The sequence below is a fragment of the Sceloporus occidentalis genome, unplaced genomic scaffold, assembly GCF_023333645.1.
Source record: "Sceloporus occidentalis isolate IW3139 unplaced genomic scaffold, rSceOcc1.0.p SCAF_1, whole genome shotgun sequence".
NCBI lineage: Eukaryota > Metazoa > Chordata > Lepidosauria > Squamata > Phrynosomatidae > Sceloporus > Sceloporus occidentalis.
Window position 1 is genome coordinate 91,166,307 of NW_028316981.1, and position 20,358 is coordinate 91,186,664.

The 20,358-nt window shown below is 40.3% G+C and overlaps 1 protein-coding gene across 3 annotated transcripts in view; it reads left to right on the forward strand.

Moving 5' to 3' along the window:
- TBC1D9B (TBC1 domain family member 9B) overlaps positions 1-20,358 on the forward strand; it is a 49,282-nt gene that overhangs the window by 3,945 nt on the left and 24,979 nt on the right. For 2 of the 3 annotated variants that reach the window (XM_089528861.1, XM_089528869.1), the window contains exons 2-11: positions 6,706-6,816; positions 8,204-8,322; positions 9,011-9,239; positions 9,823-10,081; positions 12,584-12,791; positions 13,973-14,185; positions 16,474-16,635; positions 18,082-18,232; positions 18,605-18,819; positions 19,374-19,491. In XM_089528861.1, coding sequence (XP_089384987.1) covers positions 6,706-6,816; positions 8,204-8,322; positions 9,011-9,239; positions 9,823-10,081; positions 12,584-12,791; positions 13,973-14,185; positions 16,474-16,635; positions 18,082-18,232; positions 18,605-18,819; positions 19,374-19,491 — 1,785 coding nt within the window. The remainder of the gene's footprint in view (positions 1-6,705; positions 6,817-8,203; positions 8,323-9,010; positions 9,240-9,822; positions 10,082-12,583; positions 12,792-13,972; positions 14,186-16,473; positions 16,636-18,081; positions 18,233-18,604; positions 18,820-19,373; positions 19,492-20,358) is intronic. The other variant, XM_089528878.1, reaches the window with a different exon arrangement.

The window sequence follows — 20,358 nt, forward strand, 5'->3', positions numbered from 1 at the left end:
TTATCTTGACAAGGCCTTATGTCACACTGCTCTTTTGTGGAATATGGCCCAGATTCCATATGCTTTTAGGAAATTCCACATGGACATTCTGTGGCTGGTGGAAGCTGTGATTTAGTGCATCGCTGCAAGCATCAGGATTTGCGAATCATAGATAGTGCTCCTGATAACATACCAGTATGATAGCACACTATCTCCTTTTTAAGTATGAAACAAAACAAAACAAAACTGAAATACAACCTAAACCATCTACTGTATATACCCATCTATAAGTCTAAAAATTTATGCCCAAAAAATTGACCCCAAAATCCCAGGTCACTATGGTATTGTGGTAGCATCTCTTCCAGATTTCCCCATGCAGTGTGGAGAGAAGTTTATTTCTCTCTGGAGCCAAGCAGAAGGAGTCCTGGGTGATAGATAGATTGATTGATTGATATTGCTGTTTGTTTAAGAGTCCCTCTCCCGGCCTCAATGAGAGTCTCTCTTGCTGCACCTGCACATGCACACACTAAAGGAGCCTCCAAGTTTTACCCTTGACTTATCCATTGGCCATGGCAAAATCTATAATTTTGGCCCCAAAACCTGACCTCGACTTATTCATAAGGTCAACTTCTAGTTGAATATATACAGTAGTATGTTTTTGTGCTAGTCACTGTGACCAGCAAATATTAATTTATGTGATCAATTAGTTTAAACTCACCTTATCCAGAAACCTTGAGGGTGATTAATAATACAGTACATAAAAGCATCACTGGTTTACACTTGGACCCTCTATATATATATTGCAAGTAAATAGAACTTGAATTTTGTAAGTACATATGACTCAGGCTCCTACTGGAAGTATCCTTTTCCTTAATTACAGGCCTGATAAGACAGTGGAACTCCTGTATTGCAACGTGGCATTCTTCCCCCAAAGTCTTCTCTGGGGTGGAAAGCTGGTCTTTGTTATGAAATGAACGACATGTTCATTCTTTTGATGTGTTTTCTAGTAAGCCAGTATATCTCCTGTACCAGTCTTTGTCTTTCAGGATGGTCTAAAATATCTTTAACATTTTGGAATGCACCTCAGCTTCCAGATGACCTGCAGTCATGTTAGTCTGTTATAGCAAAAACCATAGTCTTGTGGCCCCAAGAGATATGTTTTGAATTATGTATTTGGACTGATTTATGTGTGTGACAAATTGAAACTTCTTGGGTGGCCTGAGCATCTTTCAGTAAATATATACATTTATAATTTTTCCCATCAAAAATAATAGTTAACCTTTTACTAGCTCAGAAAGGTAAATCTCATGTAATCTGTTAAACATTGAATGAATGAATAAAACAATTCTACAGTCTGAATAAAAATCAGAGTACTGTATAAATAAATAAATAAAAACAGTGCTATGACTACTTATCTATCCCCAGGACTAAACTAGGAATTTTCTGAAAGCTGCTCAGGCTATGAATTTAGTAGGTCCCAAATATATAAGTTCCAGTTTTTATTAATGGATCTACTACAGAAAATGCCTCTCTGCATGCGTCTGTTAGAGTTGATGCGTACTTGCAAAATACATTTAAGAAAGGATTCGCACTCAAAAGCAGTGAATATATAAGAGAACGTGTAGGTCTCTAGTGCCAGTTGGAGAAGGGATGGCATTAACACTCTTTCAGTGTTCTGTTACTGTAAGATGTCTATATAATACTAACTGCACCAGAGTTTGAAAATGCCACATCACACCACAGGAATCTAGGAAGCTGCCTTATAAGTCAGATCATTGGTTTTCCTAATCATATTGCCAGCACTCGTTGGTGGTGACTCTCCAGTTTCACACAGGGTTATTTGGACTGAACCTGTGACCTTCTGTATGCATTGTCCCTCTCAATCACTGAGTTACAGCTCCCCCTTATGAGTGATAATATTATCTGTAATGTATTTAGAAGCTCAGAAGGGCATAACAATGATATTTTTTGAAGAATAACATAATTACTGGTAATTTTGCTTTTAGCATAGTGAGTAATGCCTACCCATTACTCTCAAAACAGTGCTTTGGGAGGTTGGTTGTTTCCTTTTGTATTTTAAATCACATTTTAAATTAAAAGATTAAATAGTAGTGGGCTGCAGTTGTGCCACACTTCAAATGATGAGTAACAGCAAGAAGTTCCTTTAACTAAACCAATGACAAGTAGCAAATAACAAACTGAGACAATACAGACCAGCACTTTGTGCCAGACTGTGGGCAGAGCTGGAGCACAGCATCCGCACGCTGGATGCCCTAGCCCTGCCCCACGGCGCCATTTTGGTGTGTGCTGGTCTACATGGTGGTGCCGAAAGGGCATCATAAAGCCACAATACCGTGGCTATAGCACCCCTTAAAGAGTGCAAAAAGGAGCTGCTTTCTGTGGCTCCTTTTTGCGCTTTCCAGAGGCCAGTTTGGGGCTGCGCCATGAAGTTGCCATGGCCCTGATCCAGCCAGTAAAGGGGTGGCTGCATGCCACCCGTCTATACAGCCCCTGTGTCTTTTTTAAAAGTCCCAGGCTAAATAATGGCTGGAATTCTGTTGGGGTTTTCCATCTTTGTAAGTGGACTATTATCAGCAGGAAGAAGAATTGCAGTTATGTGACGTCCATATCTAGGAGAGGGCTGCTGTTAGTTTACTACATAGCAGAGCTGGGAAAGTGATAATTTCAGTGCCCCATGCTCATAAGTTCACAGGGCACAATGTGCAGTGCAAATTGGTACACAAATGTACATTGTGCACTGATGTGCATTGTGCAGTGAAGTGCACCACACAGTAATGCTCATTGTGTACAGTTTCATTGAGCCCTCTTGCAAGTGTCCGATACACATCTTTACAATTTATTAAAGGATTTTCTTAGCACCTCTGCTACATAGCTAGGTATATGTAAAGCTATGTAATGTAACAGGTCATATAGGATTCCAGTGATAACCTTTTACCTTTTAATGGTAGAAAACAATCAGGAATGAAATAGTGTCTGAACACTATGCCTTCTAATCACTGAGCAAATATTATGATCAAGCTGTACTTTGGGACCTTGGTATCCACTGGGGTTTGTTTCCGGGACACCCTATGGATACCAAAATCCATGGATGTTAAATATAATGGCCTAGTAAAAGGGTGTCCCTTATATAAAATTGCAGAATCAGGGTTTGCTTTTTCAATTTTTATTTAATTAATTATTTGGTTAATATTTTCAAACTACAGTTGGTTGAATCCGTAGATGCAGAATCTGTAGATAAATGGATACGTAAATGCAGAATACAAAAATGGATACATAAACACACTCCGATAGCTATTTCAGTATTACTCACTAAAAAGTAAAATAAATAGTTGTGTGTCAGTGATGGTAACATACTATTATTTTTAAAGTTTTTCCAAACAGTTTACTGATTTTACATGGTAGAAAAAAAGATATACGTGCTTTGTAATGACAGTGAAAATGGGAAGCTGCTGCTTCTGCTAAATGTAAACCTGCTAACGTTGTTATTACCATCCTCTGTGTGTGTAATAGCCTCTCTCAGGATACAAAGAAGATCATTTTTCGTGGTTAGATTATTTATGAAGCATTTCAGCAGATAAGGCTTAGTGATCACATTTCCTCTCAATGTTTCTAGCATTCGATATCATCAAGTAGCTGGATCTGCTGTAATTTATTTGAAAACCATTTCACAAGTTCCATCACTAGTGTAACAGTAGGATTCCTTTGCCAGTTCACCTGGCTTTTGTAAGTGGAATAGGGAGAGAGTGCCACCTTTCCTTGCTTCAGGGAGCAAAATGTTTGTATGCCAAAGGTATTTTAAATTTTCTCTATTCATCTTCATGTGTTGTACCCTGCAGTTTTCTTCTTACAGTTAAACATACATTGTGTGAGTGACTTTTATTTTCAGCTGTTCTAGAAACCGAAGCACTTGACCACATAGCCTTCTCCTTGCTTGTGTTTCAAGACCTTAATTGCATGCTTTGCTCATATTTTTAAGATAATTTTTAAAGGTATTTTTAAAGATAATATGAGCTATCAAGAACTGATTTTGCATTTATGAATGAAATGAGTAAAATCTGAGACTTAATTCAAGTATAGTGCCAAGAAACTATGGTTTGGTGCTATAAGAACTTAATAGAGCCATTTGGTTACATATTCTCTCTCTTCTTCCCTTTTGTGTAAATTAGGGCTTGTATTTGCCCTTCAAACCAGGAGTAAAAATAGGTTTCCTCTAAGTTCCTATCATGGTTTGAAAGGTAAATGCAAACTATAGTTTACTGGTTTGATCAAAATAAAAAACTGTGGTTTGACTCAAGACAGGAAGGAGATAGGAAGTCACTAGTGTACAAGTGGAAAAAGGATGCAAGGATATGGAAGAAGCATGTGGATATGGAAGAAGCCTTGGGGCTTGGGCCCATAACAGCAAGCCTGTTCTCAAAATTCTGGATGTTGCTTTCATGGGCAAAAGTGTTGCAAATGCCTTTTTAACACTTCTGGCCACTATGAATGAATAATAGGGATTGTATAAGGCATCTTTCTTCAAACCATTACCCTCTTGGCATGTTGGGTTACAGTTCCCATAACTTGTAGTCAACATAGGAGTTGTAGTCCAATATCTAAAAGGTGTCAGATCGAGGTAAGCAGGTATAAGCAGTTAGTATTTAGCGAAGTCTATAGGAGCCAGTGTGGTGTGGTGGTTTGAATATTGGACTATGACTCTGGAGACCAGGGTTCGATTCCCAGCTCAACAATGAAACCCACTGGTGACCTTGGACAAGTCACATGTTCTCAGCCTCAGGGGAAGACAATGACAAACCTCCTCTGACCAAATCTTGCCAAGAAAAGGCATGTTATGGTCTTAGGATTGCCATAAATTAGAAATAACTTGAAGGCACATACAAACAATAGCACTTCCTGAATATCTGGCTACTGCAAAACAAACAAATAGTCTTCAAGAGAGAACCAGGGCTGTCTTTGAACATATATTTTATAAACCATCCAGCATTTATGTTTATCAAAAAATATTTTGGCAAACCCATACAAAACCTGTCTTGGGTTTTTTAGTTTAAAAATTGACTCAAATAACCTGAGTTAACTTATCCACAGGGGAGTGAAAATAGTATATAACTCTTATTTAAAAAGGAACCATCCCCTTCTCTGAGTAGAGTGGCAAAAGGTGAGAGCTTAGTCCATCATGGGAGCACCAATCCTCTCTACTCTTTCTGCTGTGGCACCACTTCTAGCCTTTTTAAATGCCTAAGCTTGAAAATGGTGGCAGTGATAGCTCTTTGGCAATTTCTTTCAAAGGACAGAACAGAAAGGAACTGGGCTTTGAAGGATCTGAATAAAACATTTATGTATGTTTGGGCTAAAACAGATGAGCCAAGTGGTCTGCCTTTGGGCTGCCTTGAGGCATGGCGTTTAGGTGATACATGCCCCAAACGCAGCCTGAAATCGCCCTGCCAGGAAGAGCCAGCTTTAAAAGGAGCAAAGAAAAACTGCTCTTTTTCAGAAGCTGGTTTCAAACACTAGCAAAGGTCCAGAATGAGGGTGTAGGCATGTGATTGCCACAGCTCCAGGGCGAGTGGTGCCAGGCAACCCCAGTCCGTCCTTTTTGAGTGGTCTGTTTCACCCCTATGTCAGCTTTTCTGGGTTAAAATCAGGCAACATTATCACATTAAATTTAAAGGCTGTGATCACTGCTAACGTAGTCACCATTTGCTTCGCTTTCTCTTTATGTCCTTTTTCACAGACATTCATTTTCTTAGCTCCACCTAAGCCTGGTTGCCTGCTACACACATTATACAGCCACAATTTACCATAGTTCCCTCCTAATCCATCCAACCATAAGGGTGAACACAAAAAGTTACGCCTCCTGGAATTTTGTAAATTGGCATCATTTTCCTTCCCTTCTTCCCTTACCCACCTTGTTAAATGCCCCTGAGCTTTACCCTCGACTTATCGAGTCATAGCAAATTCCATAAATTTACCCCCAAACCTGCCCTTGATTTATACATGCAGTTGAGTATATATAGTAGGTAGGGGTGTGCAACCATTTTTCAAGACAGAAATGCTATCCTTTATTTTTACATGCCAAAGGCCGGTTCCACACAGGCGTAATAGTATGGACTGGGTCCGTACTAGGGTTAGAAACTAACCCTAGTACGGATCGAGTCCATGCAAAATGGAGGCGCCCGTTCCACACGAGGGCCGACATTACGACGTCACGAACGCACCGCCTCAAAATGAAGTGGCGCAGACGTGATGTCTTTGCACCGCGCGAGGGCACCTAGAGCGCCCTTTTTGCGGCGCACGAAGGAGCTCCGAAACGGAGCTCCTTCCACGATTTGCGTCACTGGTGGAGCCTTTAGACAGCTGCGCCAGCGACGCAAGGGAGAAAGGGGCCGAGCGGCCCCTTTCTTCTCCTCCCCACCGCCACCAGGTGTCCTTGGGGCATGAAGCCCCAAGGACACCCCTTTCCAGCCCACGGGGAAGCGGCCTTTTGCCGTTTCCCTGCAGCCTGGAAAGCGGCAGATCAGGGCCCTAGAGGCTGCCGTTCTGGCAGCTGAGGCCCCAATCCGGCGGGGAAAGGAGCGCCTACAGGCCGCCCCAAAGGGGTGGTCTGTAACGCGCCAAAGAAACACTTGTTAAAGTCACCCACAACTTTCTCTCTCTTTCACACAGATGACATTCCTGCTATTTTATTCTTCATCTTTGTCTTCTTAGGGCTGCTTGTGGGGACTCTGGATGTTGTTTTGGATTCCAGTGCTAGAGTTGCTCCCTATAGGATTTTGCACCAGACACAGGATTCTCAAATCTATTGGGCAGTAGCATGTGGTAAGTACTATTATAATCAAAACAAAGAAGCAAGAATTTCTTAAAGGGGAATTGCTAGTGGTTCATATTTGCTATGTTTTGCACCACATCCACTGAGTGGTAGGTGGGGTTTTTTTTAACCAGTTTAGGACAAAGGTGAGAAGCTTTGATAAGTCTGTAGGTTACATGGACAATAAAAAAGGGGGAAACTGAAAGTAGCTGGATTGTTTTATTAAATGTTATTTTGATGTTAAACAATACAGGGCTCTTCTGTGACCCATTTAAAATGTGTATTGCTGCTTTTGGGGGTTTCTAGGAGGGGCAGTTCAATATTATTATTGTTTACTTGAAAATGGATAGTCCCTGGGAGTTTGAATGCGTATCTGAGGTTGCAAAAATGGAAAGAGATGCTGTGTGGCCACCTTTTGCCTATTCTGTTTAGGGGTTCTTCAGGGTACCATCTCAGAACTGTGTCATGTCTGGTACTGCATGTCTGATAAAAATCTGATATTTCTAATCTACCTTTATTATTTCTATCTTAAGGGCGGAAACCCATAAAGGTTAATTTTATTTATTTTATTTTATTTTAAATGAAGCTATCTTAAATGTAATGGAAATGAATTATTTACATTTCTAGTTGGCAGATTTTTATCTCAAGCAATCTTTTTATGTGTACTATTTTATTTTTAATGTTATATCTTATATTGATGCTGGTCTTTGACCGTAATAAAGAATTTCATTTCATTTCATCTCAGAATCCAGTTCTAAGGAAAATATGGAGATATTTTGAGGGGCATTAGGTTCAGAGCTTTAATCTAGGATTTCATAATCAGGTGGTGTATTTAAAAAAAATTGATCTTGGTAGATTTTTTTTAAGTGACAGGTATTTTTATAGCAAAAAAGAAAAACAAGCAAACACCTGGCCATTCTAGGAGCTGGATGATGTAAAAGGATGCAGTCATGCTCTCCAGGTAGATTCCCACCTGAAATCTTCACTCAACAAAGATGTTCCCTTTTGTGTTGGGACAAGGAGGAAGGTTATAAGGGCAAGAATAAAACAAAAGAATAGCACATGCTGATAGCAGTCACATTTGTATAAAATGGAGAGAGAGACAAGTAGGCGGAGAGAAAGTGTAGATAAGTGGGATGTCTTAAATATAAGGACAATAAGACTGAAGTTTGCCTTTGAATGTTCATTGCATTGTTCTCCAGGAATACTTCCTTCATGCTGCAGAACACTGTTAAGCTATAACAATCCATGCTTATCTCATTTGCAAAAGCTCCCCAAGGTAGGACAAAATCATTCTGAGAAAAAATATGTGAGAACAGTGGCTTACCTTAATAACTTTCATAATGCTTGCTTTCAAAGCTGGTGCTGTTCTCTGATTGTTTCTTAATTTCTTCTTAGGTTCATCCCGTAAGGAAATCACAAAACACTGGGAATGGCTAGAGAATAACTTGCTTCAGACTCTTGCCATCTTTGACAATGATGAAGATATCACTACTTTTGTCAAGGGCAAGATACATGTAAGAGGCGCCTATTCTTCCAGCATCATTCTTTCACCACAGTGATGAGACACTCCTGAGAGCTACACAGTCTGAATCTTCATGGGAAGCTCTATATGAGGCAAATGTTTGCACTGTGAGCTGTGTCTAGTGAGCCAACTATTTAGAATCTTTACTCTTTCTTTACTTGAAATAATAAGAGAGGGTAGTTTAACATTGCACCTTGTGATTAAAAGTCAGCAATACATCTGGGCTAATAGGTTTGCCTATTCCTGCTTCTGCTGAAATGCACGGTTCCTTTGTCCTTCTCCTGGAGGTAGTGTTGTTCCTTGCCATTGCTGTTCTTCTTGCCAAGAAAAAAACGCGATAGGCTCACCTTAGGGTTTCAATATGTTGGAAGCAGTTGGAAGGCACCCAGGACATAATAAACACAGTGATATTGCCATGGATGGACTTGGTTATTAATAATGTCTGGCAATGTTCAATAGATTCATGAGCTGTTACGCAACCACATTCCATTCACTGAACAGAAGATCAATGGATGTGCTGTCACATATGCCACTGTATAGAATATTGAGCATTAAATGTGTAGAAGTTACATTCTGTCTGAAATCTGATCTCAGATGTACTTAGCACAATGCAACAAACCCATTCTGTATAAGACCCCTTAGGTTTTAATTGGTCACTGTCTCCTTTTTTTTCTCCATAGGGCATTATTGCTGAAGAAAATAAGAATCAGCAGCCTCAGGGGGAAGAAGACCCTGGTAAATTTAAGGAAGCAGAACTGAAGATGCGCAAACAATTTGGAATGCCTGAAGTAGAGAAACTAGTGAATTATTACTCCTGCAGCTATTGGAAGGGGCGTGTGCCCAGGCAAGGCTGGCTATATCTGACTGTTAACCACCTTTGTTTCTATTCCTTCCTTTTGGGCAAAGAAGGTAAGCTCTCCACCTGCTGTGTATTTCTGGGGTTCTCAGATGTTGTTAGACTTCCAGCTCTCAGCTCCACCCATTATGACCAGTGGTAAGGGATTCTATCTGTTATAGTCCAATAACATCTGGGAATACAAGGTTGGGAAGCACTAGACTATTACAATGCTAACTGGTATAAAATCGTTGTTTGTTTTTGAGCATATCCAGTGGTTTTATACATTTATTATTAATTAATAATTTAGATTTATTATTATTATCCATACCGATTTAACAATAGGTCCAGTTGTGGATAGGAGTGGAAATTCTTACACCAAAAGAGACTGGGAAGAAATGTGTTCTTGGCCTACTCCTGATTGCTTATTCATGGCTAAGCAGTCAGAGGTACTGCATTGATACTGCCCCCAATATTGTTGAAGCAATATTTATAAAATATTTTGCAGAATTTTTTTATTCAGCCTATTTTCTTTCTAAGAACTTTGCTAAGTGAAGCTATAATTTGAAAAATAATAGGTTGAAAAAAGAGTTTGAGCTCTTATTTGTTTGAAATGACTGCTAGTAAATTGTGGCTTGGGTTTGTTTGTTTCCCTAGTGACCTTAATAGTCCAGTGGGTGGATGTAACACAACTGGAGAAGAATGCCACTCTTCTGTTCCCTGAATGTATCAAAGTGAGTACCAGGGACAGTGAGCTGTACTTTTCTATGTTCCTCAACATCAACGAAACCTTCAAGTTAATGGAACAGCTGGCTAACATTGCCATGCGGCAACTATTTGACAATAAAGGGTTCACAGAGGACATGTTGCTTCCCAAGCCCAGCAAGCCTCTTAAGAATATCTCAGCACTCAAAAGGTATCTCTCTCTCTCTCTCTCTCTCTCTCTCTCTCTCTCTCTCTCTCTCTCTCTTCCTCCCTCCCCTCCTCTCCCCCAAATTTTAGGAGGAAACCAAGTGGAACAGAAAGAAATTGTGTATTATCATGTAATATTTATGTATAGCACTGTTAAGCATTGATTAACAGTCAATGTTAATCTTCTACAAAAGAAATTGTTTTAATGATCGTCTTAAGTACCCTGGAGTGTACTCTGGTTTGTACATGAGTGGGAGAATCTCACTTTTGCAGTTCAGAATCTTGCTACATGGCACTCTTGGATTTCATTGCCTTCTTTTCTCTGTTTCGATTTTTAAGGAAGAATTGATTTCTAAGATTAATGAATTTGACTTGGATTTTATATTGGATATCTACTGGACTTTGACTTTGATTTGAAATTTATGTTAGATACAGAGAGTGACTTCTAGAAAAAATGGTTTTTGTCATTCTTGAGGTGTGCGTTTTGTGATTATGAAGCATGTGTTACCCATGCTGCAATATAAATTTTGGAATCCATGATAACCCTTAATGACCCCTGGATGAACCCTAGCAGCCTGTCCTCCATTACTGGCAAAGCGAGAGGACATGTACACCTCCCCTAAGGGAGTTCCCATATTAACATCTCAGAGGGTCCAGGGAAGTCGCATGAAGGGATTATCTCAAGGCTGGGAAGAGTGAAAGGATTGCCTTCCCTGAAGCTATCAACCTCCTCCTCAAACCTATTGTCCGAGTGACATAAGCCCTTTATACTATCTAAAGCAGACATCCAGGTGAAAAGAAAATCTTTAGAACACCTTTGTTTCGGCCAAGCCAGCCTCATTGCCTCAGGCCAGATTTGGCCTATAAAAAGTCCCTACTTTGGTTGCTCCACGTCAGTCGGACCTCTGTTCTGGTAGCCGGCATTTCTGCTCAAACCCAGATTGCGGAGCAGACTTGTCTCACTGTCCATTACTCCATTCGCTTCCCGGAGGGAATCTACATTCTGGTAAGCATCTCCATTAGTAACGCCTGAAATCTGTTCCCATTTTCCAATCCTAATTTTCCTGAGTCCTGAGTGTGTGTGTGAGTGTATGCGCAACGCATGTGTTTTTCCCCTATTTCAATAAATTAGACATCTAGTTATTAATATCCGTCTCAGCTTTATTTATTGGGATCCCCTGGTCTACTCCGTATACATATCGGGAGGGCGATTTCGGTGGGCTCTTGTAGCCAGCCCCTCTTGCAATATTTGAGCTAATAACAATAATAATAAAATTCCCCTACGGACCCTTGGCTACACATGGGCTTGATGTAGTCTACCATGTGCATGAGTTCCCAATGCCAAATGATCTTTTGGAAGGCATTATTGAGCCATGCTTCTTTCTCTCTGTTTTCGGATTAGTGGGCAAATGGATTCTGAAGTTGAGGTCATTATGGGAGGTCCTTGCATGCCCCTCCACCCACCTTCCTGATTGACTCATAATTGGCAGAGTGTATGGGGATGTGCATAGATCTCCCATTTTCCATAGTAGCCCCTCATGCTGAGTGTCTGTGTGCACACGATATTACATGATATAACAGAGTGTAGGTGTAGGGGCTTTTATCAGGTTCCCTCTGGGTGGGCACTGCATCCATGGTGACATGGATTCTATCTTTGCACTGAGGTTAATAGATATGCTTGCCTTTGATTTAAACATTGGTTTATGCTTCCTTAAGGCTTTAACTGGCTACGTACTCATTTCTTTTCAGTTGTTTAAATCTTAAAGCATCAGTTCTATATTTATTGAATTAAATGTTAATATGTTAAATGTTAATACATTGCCTTACCTTTTAGCAATAGTAACAAAAAATCAAAGTTGTAAAATCAGAGTTGTACAATTGTTCCAGAGAGAGATGGGCAGGTGAATTTGTGGTATCATATGCACTACTTGCCAAACAGTGTTAGGGCAGCTGCTTCTGCTGCAGATTTGCAGAACTGTTTTCCTCTGGGTTCAGTCTTGGAAAGGAATAGGAATACATGGCCCCAGTATGGTTAGTACAGTTCCAGAATGACAGACAATGGGTCTTGTTCTTAGGTGATCTATAAAACTTTCCTATCTTTCTCCCCCACCTCCACTTCTTTAAAACTTTTATTCTCATGTTACCCTTGAGCAAATATTTTTGCTGCCAAATCAGGGGGCTCAATGATCTTTGCCAGGAATTCTGATTAACATTTCAGCGCTGCAGTGTTCCTGGTTCTTTGGCTATGTCCCGAGGATTTAAAAACTTGGATTTTTGAACAGGTGTTGAGAAAGAAACATTGCTTTCAGTGTTCAGTGCTGGACTGAAAACTATATAGCTTTACTTAGGATTTTTGCCAGCCATAAATCAGGTGTAAATTTTTCTATACTTAAAGAAAGGAGAAATATGGGACAAACTTGTGGGAAAAGGCCGTTATTGTAACAGTTGAATAATAGTGTTATTTTCCTTCCAAGTGCCAAGTATTAAGGGTTGTCTTTTTCTACAGAGATCTGGATGCTCGAGCCAAAAATGAGTGGTACCGAGCTACATTTCGGCTGCCTAAAGATGAACGTCTTGATGGGCACACAGACTGTACTTTGTGGACCCCATTCAACAAAATTCATATCCTAGGCCAGATGTTTGTGTCCAATAACTATATCTGTTTTGCTAGCAAGGCCGAGGAGGCTTGTCATCTCATAATACCACTCAGGGAGGTAAGATTTGCTTACTCATTTTGTTAGCCTCCAGGCAGGTTTTAATTTAAGGGAGTATTTGTATGATGTATTATTTAAATCCTCAGTTGATTATCCCATTGGCTAAATAATTGTAGGCTTAATTTTATTTAGGCCAATTAAATTTAATACCGCCAAGAAGCGGTGTCCAGGTGGCAATTCTAGGGTTAGGGACCACGCACCAACTGCACAGTCCCTAAACCTAGGATGTCACGGCTGCGGCGTAATGGCAGCCTCTCGTCCATACAAGGGCTACCATCATGACATAAGCGACACACAGTGTATAGATACCACTGCACGTCGCTTATGTCACGAGTGTGCCAATGGCGCAGTCATGACATCCACGCAGCATCAGAAGAAGGACCCATTTTTTCTGGGTTCTTTTTGGGGCAAAGGGATACCATGCAGTTTGGCTGCTCCCTCCGGAAGAAAACCAGCTGCCTCCAGCCCACCCTTTTGGGGCAGTATGTACCGGGCCTTAATCTAATTTAGCTTTATGGTTCATTGTTTTTCTAATTGCACCTTATGCAGGAGGAATGAGCAGCTGTGGGCCTCCAAATGATTTTGGCCTAAAACTCTCAGCAATCATAGAAAACTTAGCCAATGGTGAGGGATTAATCCAGTCCAAAATATTGGGGGGGTGTCACATGTCGTTATGCCATTCTACAGTTGTGAACTCTTCTTTGAGCCAGAGGTGGTAGGAGATCACTGGTCACAACCAGAAGAAGTAGACTTATGTATGTTAGAGTTAACTAGGCACCTTGCAATGCTGTTTCATCCCCTGCTTTTGTCACATGGATTCCATTGTCAAAGGGCCAAATCTGTGCTTAATACAGCATGAGTATTAAGAAGATCTGTTCTAAAATAAACAATTGATAGTTTTGAGAAATAAAGTGGTTGAATGAAAAATAGGTCTTACTTTATTGTGTTGCTTGTAACTTTTCGATCTCTATGGTTTCTACAAAACCTGTCATCTTTCTCCAGGGAGAAAAGTCATGCCTGCAGTTAGATCTTTGTGGCACTAAGCACCATATCTTTTGAAGGGGATGGTCTTGGAAGAAATATCCATCAAGGGTGTAGATTATTTCTTCAGAATTAAATACTGAACATTGTAATTTTAGAAGAGCTTGGTATAAATTCATTAACCTGTGTGTATTTTCTAGGTCACAATTGTTGAGAAAGCTGACAGTTCCAGTGTCTTGCCTAGTCCACTCTCCATCAGCACCAAAAACAAAATGACTTTCCTTTTTGCCAACCTGAAAGATCGAGATTTCCTGGTACAGAGAATCTCTGACTTCCTACAGAAAACCCCATCAAAACAGTCATGTAGCAATGACAGAGGGTGGAAGAAAAGCTTTGGTGACCATGCTCATGAGGTACTAGAAGCAAGTTCTGGAAGGGCTGAGATGGCATTCCATAATAGCTGTGGCAAATTCCAAATGTATTTTAATGGTATGGTCCCTTATGTCGCTTTCCAAACCTGGATGACAAGCCAAGGCCCTTCCTTTGTTTACAGCAAAATACACCAGAAAGAGTGCTAATGATTTGTTCAGCTTTCTGTAAAAGATTTGGTCTTTTATCTGCATCTTAAGTCAGATTTTACCTATTTTCTGTCAGATTTTACCTATTTTCTCAACCTTAAAGAATAAACTAAAGAAGATTTATTTTTATCCTATCCTGTCTTACCAGAGAAAAACAGTTATAGAATGATACTCCTAACAATATACTGTTTTGAGAGAAAACTGGTTAGATAGCATTGGCTCCCTTAGATGCCAGAACAAGGGGGAAGTGGTTGAAATCTCACATTGAATTATCTGACTAAGGGCAGGTAGATGAGGGATTATAGCAGAGTGGACAGCATATGTTTTGCACGTGAAGGGTCTTACATTCAATGCTTGGCATTTAAAGTTTTTAAAATGAGGTAACATTTCTGTGTGAGTCCCTAAAGAGCAGAGCAGACAATATTGGACTGCATCAGTGACATGTCATAAGACAGCATCTGTGTAGGAGAGAAGACGTACACCATTGCTTATGTACCATGATTGTTGTGTACCATGTTGTGCATTCACAAGTAAGACAACTGGTTAGTGAATGCTGATAATCAAAAAAGTGTGGTAATGGAGGGGAGAGTGAAACTGACTCTTGTTCTGCTCTGCTTACAGATTCTGTCCTTCCTTACACAGTTTGTTCTTGAGATTCTTGTGATTTGTTCTTGAGATTCATTTCTCACTGGAGTTTCTCACCTGCCATTTCTCACTGAAGTTCTGTGCCTGAGCTTCTGTTTGTGTAGATCCATACACTGTGTGCCCTTTCCAGTTTATTTTGTTTTTATCAGGGATATATAATGTTGTCTTGATCTACGGGACTGCAGATTAGGAAGCACTGTCTGTTTCAAATGCTGTACAAGGGGGAAATTTGCTGAGATCTTTGATTAAATTCTCTGACTATGGGAAGTTCATAACATGATTTCCCACATGAGATAATGGGGTAATAATTCACTGTCATTCCACTTATTAGTAGTGAGCCAAATTATAACAGTGAGGACTCAGTTAATGAACAGCGTCATAAGATGGCTTTGAAGATGCACGGATAAAGAACATAAAAAGCAAGTGGATGCAAAAGTGAGAAGAAAATGGAACTATCTTTTCTCCATATGGAGAAAAATTCAAATAATTGGAGAGAATTCATTAAAAAACACTCAGGAGTGAGCAGATTTAGAGAAAGAAAGGTATCATTTGGAGAGGGGCCACTCTTCTCATCTTCCCAAACTGAGTAATATTGGTCAGGACTGCTAAATGTTTCTAATTTTGGCCCTGTACTCTCAGTAACTGTTGAAAATATTGGTAAGCCTTTTGGTTCTTTCCATCTGCTCAGTGATGCTTCACATGTTGTTTTTTAAAAAATGTATGCAAAACAATGAGCTATGAATGTGGCAGATGAATATCTACAAACTCAAGTTTCGTATGGATGCGCTCATTGGGCAATTAGGGTTGGACATGTAGCAAGTCCACAGTGAATAGGAACTGCTGTTCTGAAATACAGTGGTACCCCGGGATACGAATTACCCGGGGTACGAAATTTTCGGGATACGAATAAATCCCATAGGGATTTACGAAGGTTTTTTCGGGTTACGAAAAAACCCCGGCGCTGTTTCAAATGGAGCCGCGGCGGAGCCGCGGCTTTTTTTCTATTAGCGCCTATGGCAATTCGGGTTACGAAGGTTTTCGGGTTACGAAATTAACCGCGGAACGAATTAATTTCGTAACCCGGGGGACCACTGTAGATGGTGTGGTTTTGATGCTGAAGACTGTATACCCATCCTAGATGGGCAGCTCAGCAGAGAGTCAAAAGCATGGTGCTTTAAACAAGGGCTGAATGGAAATACACTTAATAAGAAGGAAGACGTTGATGCTGCCCTAAGGTTACATCCATACTGCACAAATAATCCAGTTTGACCCTCCCTTTACCTGCCATGGCTCAATGCTGTGGAGCTCTGCTCTGGTGCCATACAGTTCCCAGAATTCCATAGCATTGAACAATGGCAGTTAAAGGAGGAGTTAAACCAGATTATTTCTGCAGTGGGGTTGCAGCCTAAATGTTCTTTGTTTTGGCAAGGAAGCCTGTTTGTGCTTTCATTATTTTCAATTTATGCATTTGTTTTTAGGAGTTTCCAGAGGTGTCTCCCAACAGCCCACCTGCCGTCAGTCCTGAATCTCCTCTCAACAATCAGCTGGCCAATTTTTGTAAAGATAAAGTACCAACAGCATCCCAGGGATTGCTAAAACTCTTTGGGTCCAACTCCGACGAAGTCCTTGGATCAAAGGGAGTAAGTCCAATTCTTTATCAGAGGGATAGGAAGGGTTTTTATTTGTTGAACTATACAGTACAATATACAGCCACTGCAAAACCACATATATCATAAAAACAAATCAGAATTACAAAAGAAAATACAGTCAAATACACTTAAGTGGGATAATGTTTCAAACATGTTAAGTTAAAAATTAAAAGCATGGATGATTTAAAGCAAACATTCCATGTTTTTCTAAAATCTACATGGGTAGCTGAACCTTATCATTGATATTATATTTGAAAGTATTGGGACTGGCCCTGAAAAGGCTATGCTTTTGGTTCCCAGGAAATCTAAGCATAGATCAATGTATTGATTTTGCATGGGGAAATTTTTCAGGACTTCTTTGCTTAATGATAAGAAACAGAAAGTTAATGCTGCTCTAAGGCTACATCCGCACTGCAGCAATAATCCAGTTTTAATCCCTCCCCCCTTTAACATTAGCCTGAATTTGGCCTGGAAGCCAGTTGTTACATTTGATTCTGTGTGTTTGTGTTCTTTTACAAGTTTTTTTGGTTGACTTAAACTAAGGTATAATGTACAACCTTGTGTTGTAAAAGCAGGGCATCTTGAAATTAAGAGTTAGCCATGCTAGCTAAGGTGTCTAATAAAGCATTTTTTCACTAATCCTTTAGGATATAAATGCTAACATGAGACAGCAACATAGTCAGATTCTGTGAAATATAGATGGATTCAGAATTCATTTTACTGAACTTATATTATGCCAGGCTAGATAGCACAATTTGGGAACTACTGTATATACTCATTTGGGAACTACTGTATATACTCATGTATAAGTCTAGAAATTTAGGTCAAAAATTGACCCAAAAAAACTTGAGTCGACTTATCCATGGGGCAATGTAGGTACTATACTTTCAACTCTCATTTTTTAAAAAAGAGAACCATCCTCTGGTGAAAAGAAAGAGTGTAATTTATCCTAGAAGTACTGACTTCCCTCTATTCTCTCATCCATCCAGCCTTTAAAGTGAGCACAAAGTTATATCTGCTGGGATTTTGTAAGTTCTTTGGCATTGTTTTCCTTTGCTTCATCATTTGTTACATGCCCTCTAAGTTTTACTCTTGACTTATCCATGGGTCATATAAAAATCCATAATTTTGGCCCCAAAAACCTGCCCTCGAGTTATAAATGAGGTTGACTTATAGTCAAGTATATACAGTCTACTAGTGCTTTCACGCCCAGTTTCTAATCACTGTTCTGTTCATTGAGGGGAAACTATTTGATATCATATTTCAGCTTTATACATTTCTGCTTCAATATCTTTCCAAGTTAGTTACTATAAGAGATCATTGTTCATAAATTATTTATAAAGTAAAGTGTACTGCATAGGAGTAGAAGGAAAAATGCAGAGTTTGGGTCAACTGATGCTTCTAGTAATGTGATCCCACAATTGCTTTCCTCTGAAGGCAAAGGAGACAATGAAAGAGGAATCATGGAACATACATTTCTTTGAATATGGGAGAGGGATGTGTATGTACCGCACAGCCAAGACCCGTGAACTGGTGTTGAAAGGAATCCCAGAGAATCTTCGTGGAGAGCTGTGGCTCCTCTTTTCAGGTAAGTAAGTGTGCTGTAGGGCAACAGTTCTTTGATTATTAACTGTAGTCTACTTTCACCCTTAAAATGGAAGTCCACAATCACAACTGACAGATCAACTATAACTACTTCTAGTGATATAATTCCTTAGTCCTAAACCAGTTGTATCCAATCTTGAGTTTTCTTCCATGATTTTTTTTTTGAAAAAAAGGTCCTGCAGCTGTAGAATCCTAGGTAAACGGCATTTGTTAAAAGATCATTTCTAAATATATGGTGCTTATTATATTATTACATCATTCATTTAGTCTCATGTGTTAAACACCTTAGGGTGGCCATGAAGTCATGAGTGCCTTAGAAAAGAAAACTATACTTTTTGTTGTTTTATTGTGGCAGGAGCCTGGAATGAGATGACCACTCACCCTGGGTATTATGCAGACTTGGTGGAACAGTCTGTAGGAAAGTATAGCCTTGCCACAGAAGAAATCGAAAGGGACTTACACCGTTCAATGCCAGAGCATCCTGCTTTTCAGAATGAATTGGGTATTGCTGCACTTCGAAGGGTACTAACAGCATATGCTTTTCGGAATCCCACAATTGGCTACTGCCAGGTAAGGGAGCAGCAATTGTAGACTTCCTCAGAGTTTGATGGCACTGCTCTTCTCACTTTAACCATTCTGTATGTTGGAGTTTAGGCCTTGTGTCAGTGGGAATGTCTTCTCTGTGTGGAGAGCTGTCCTTGACCCTTAGTACCACTCTCATTTTAGCATAGTCAGGATGAAAGTCACAGGCTGATAATTTGCAAAACCCCATGGAAAACCCCTTCTATCTCTAGTATATATATTTTTTTCAAACTTTAGGGAGAAGGGAAGTAGGAAAAGAGTATGGTAATGAATAAGATACATGTAAGAAGTCCTACCTTTCCATTGTGCCCCATCTGTGATTTTTCTAGTTTCTAATAAAAACACAATAGTGCCTGTCTGAAGCCAAGAATGTGATTCTGAGCTGTAATATCTTTTGTTTGAGATGTCTCACTTATGATTTATGCCTGAGGTTCTAAAACAATTACAGTAAATGATTTACCTCCCCAAATATACTCCTCACTTAGTATGAATTATTTTGTTTTGTGTGTACATGTTCTTTGTGTGTATCAACCTGCTCTCAGGCTATGAACATTGTGACATCGGTACTACTTTTGTACTGTAATGAGGAAGAAGCTTTCTGGCTCCTTGTTGCCCTGTGTGAAAGGATGCTGCCAGATTACTATAACACCAGAGTGGTTGGTAAGTCTTCCAGATAACAATTAAAGCTAGTGTTAGTTTGGTACAAAGCAGCTTGAAGCAGAGACGTTTAGTTATTAATATCTGTATGGTTCAGATAGCTTCTCCTTAGAACAAAAGATGCATGTTGAAAACAGTGTCTCATAAAAACACTGTAATTTTTCTTAGAATAAATTGGATGAAATCTAGTCCTAATCTCTTGCCTCTAATACATAGAAGTCATAGAAGACATAGAAAGTTGACAAAGGCCCTGTTTAGATGGGCCATTAAGCACGTACTCAGTAAGTGCTAGGGTTGCCCGGGAGCATCCTTTACAGACGCTCCCTAACCCTAGTACGTACTGAGTACGTAAAAATGGTGGTGCTCTGTCTACGTGGGCACCACAATTTTGACATAACGGCCGCTTCACGTTCAAACGGTGCAGCGTGGCTGTTACGTCTTGGCGCCACTGAAGGGCGCTTGTGGCACCCTTTCAGCGGCGCCCAAAGGAGCTCCAAAACGGAGCTCCTTTTGTGCCGCGTATCGCTGGCTTAGCCTTTACACGGCCGCGCCAGCGATACTAAAGAGAAAGGGGCCAAGCGGCCCCATTCTTTGCCTTCCTGCCGCTGTTGGGGTGTCCTTGTGGCATGAAGCCCCAAGGACACCCCTTTCCAGGAGGCAGGGAAGCGGCGTTTTGCCGCTTCCCCAAGGCTAGGAAAAGCAGCGGATTGGGGTCTCCGGGGCTGTCGCTGTGGCAGCTCAGGCCCTGATCCGTCGGGGAAAGGGGCAGTCTGTATCCTGCCAAAAGGTCCAAATATAGCTGCGTGCTTCTCTCAGAAGCGAACTGGTGTATAAACAGTAGTTCGCACATGCATGCTTATATGCAGTTAT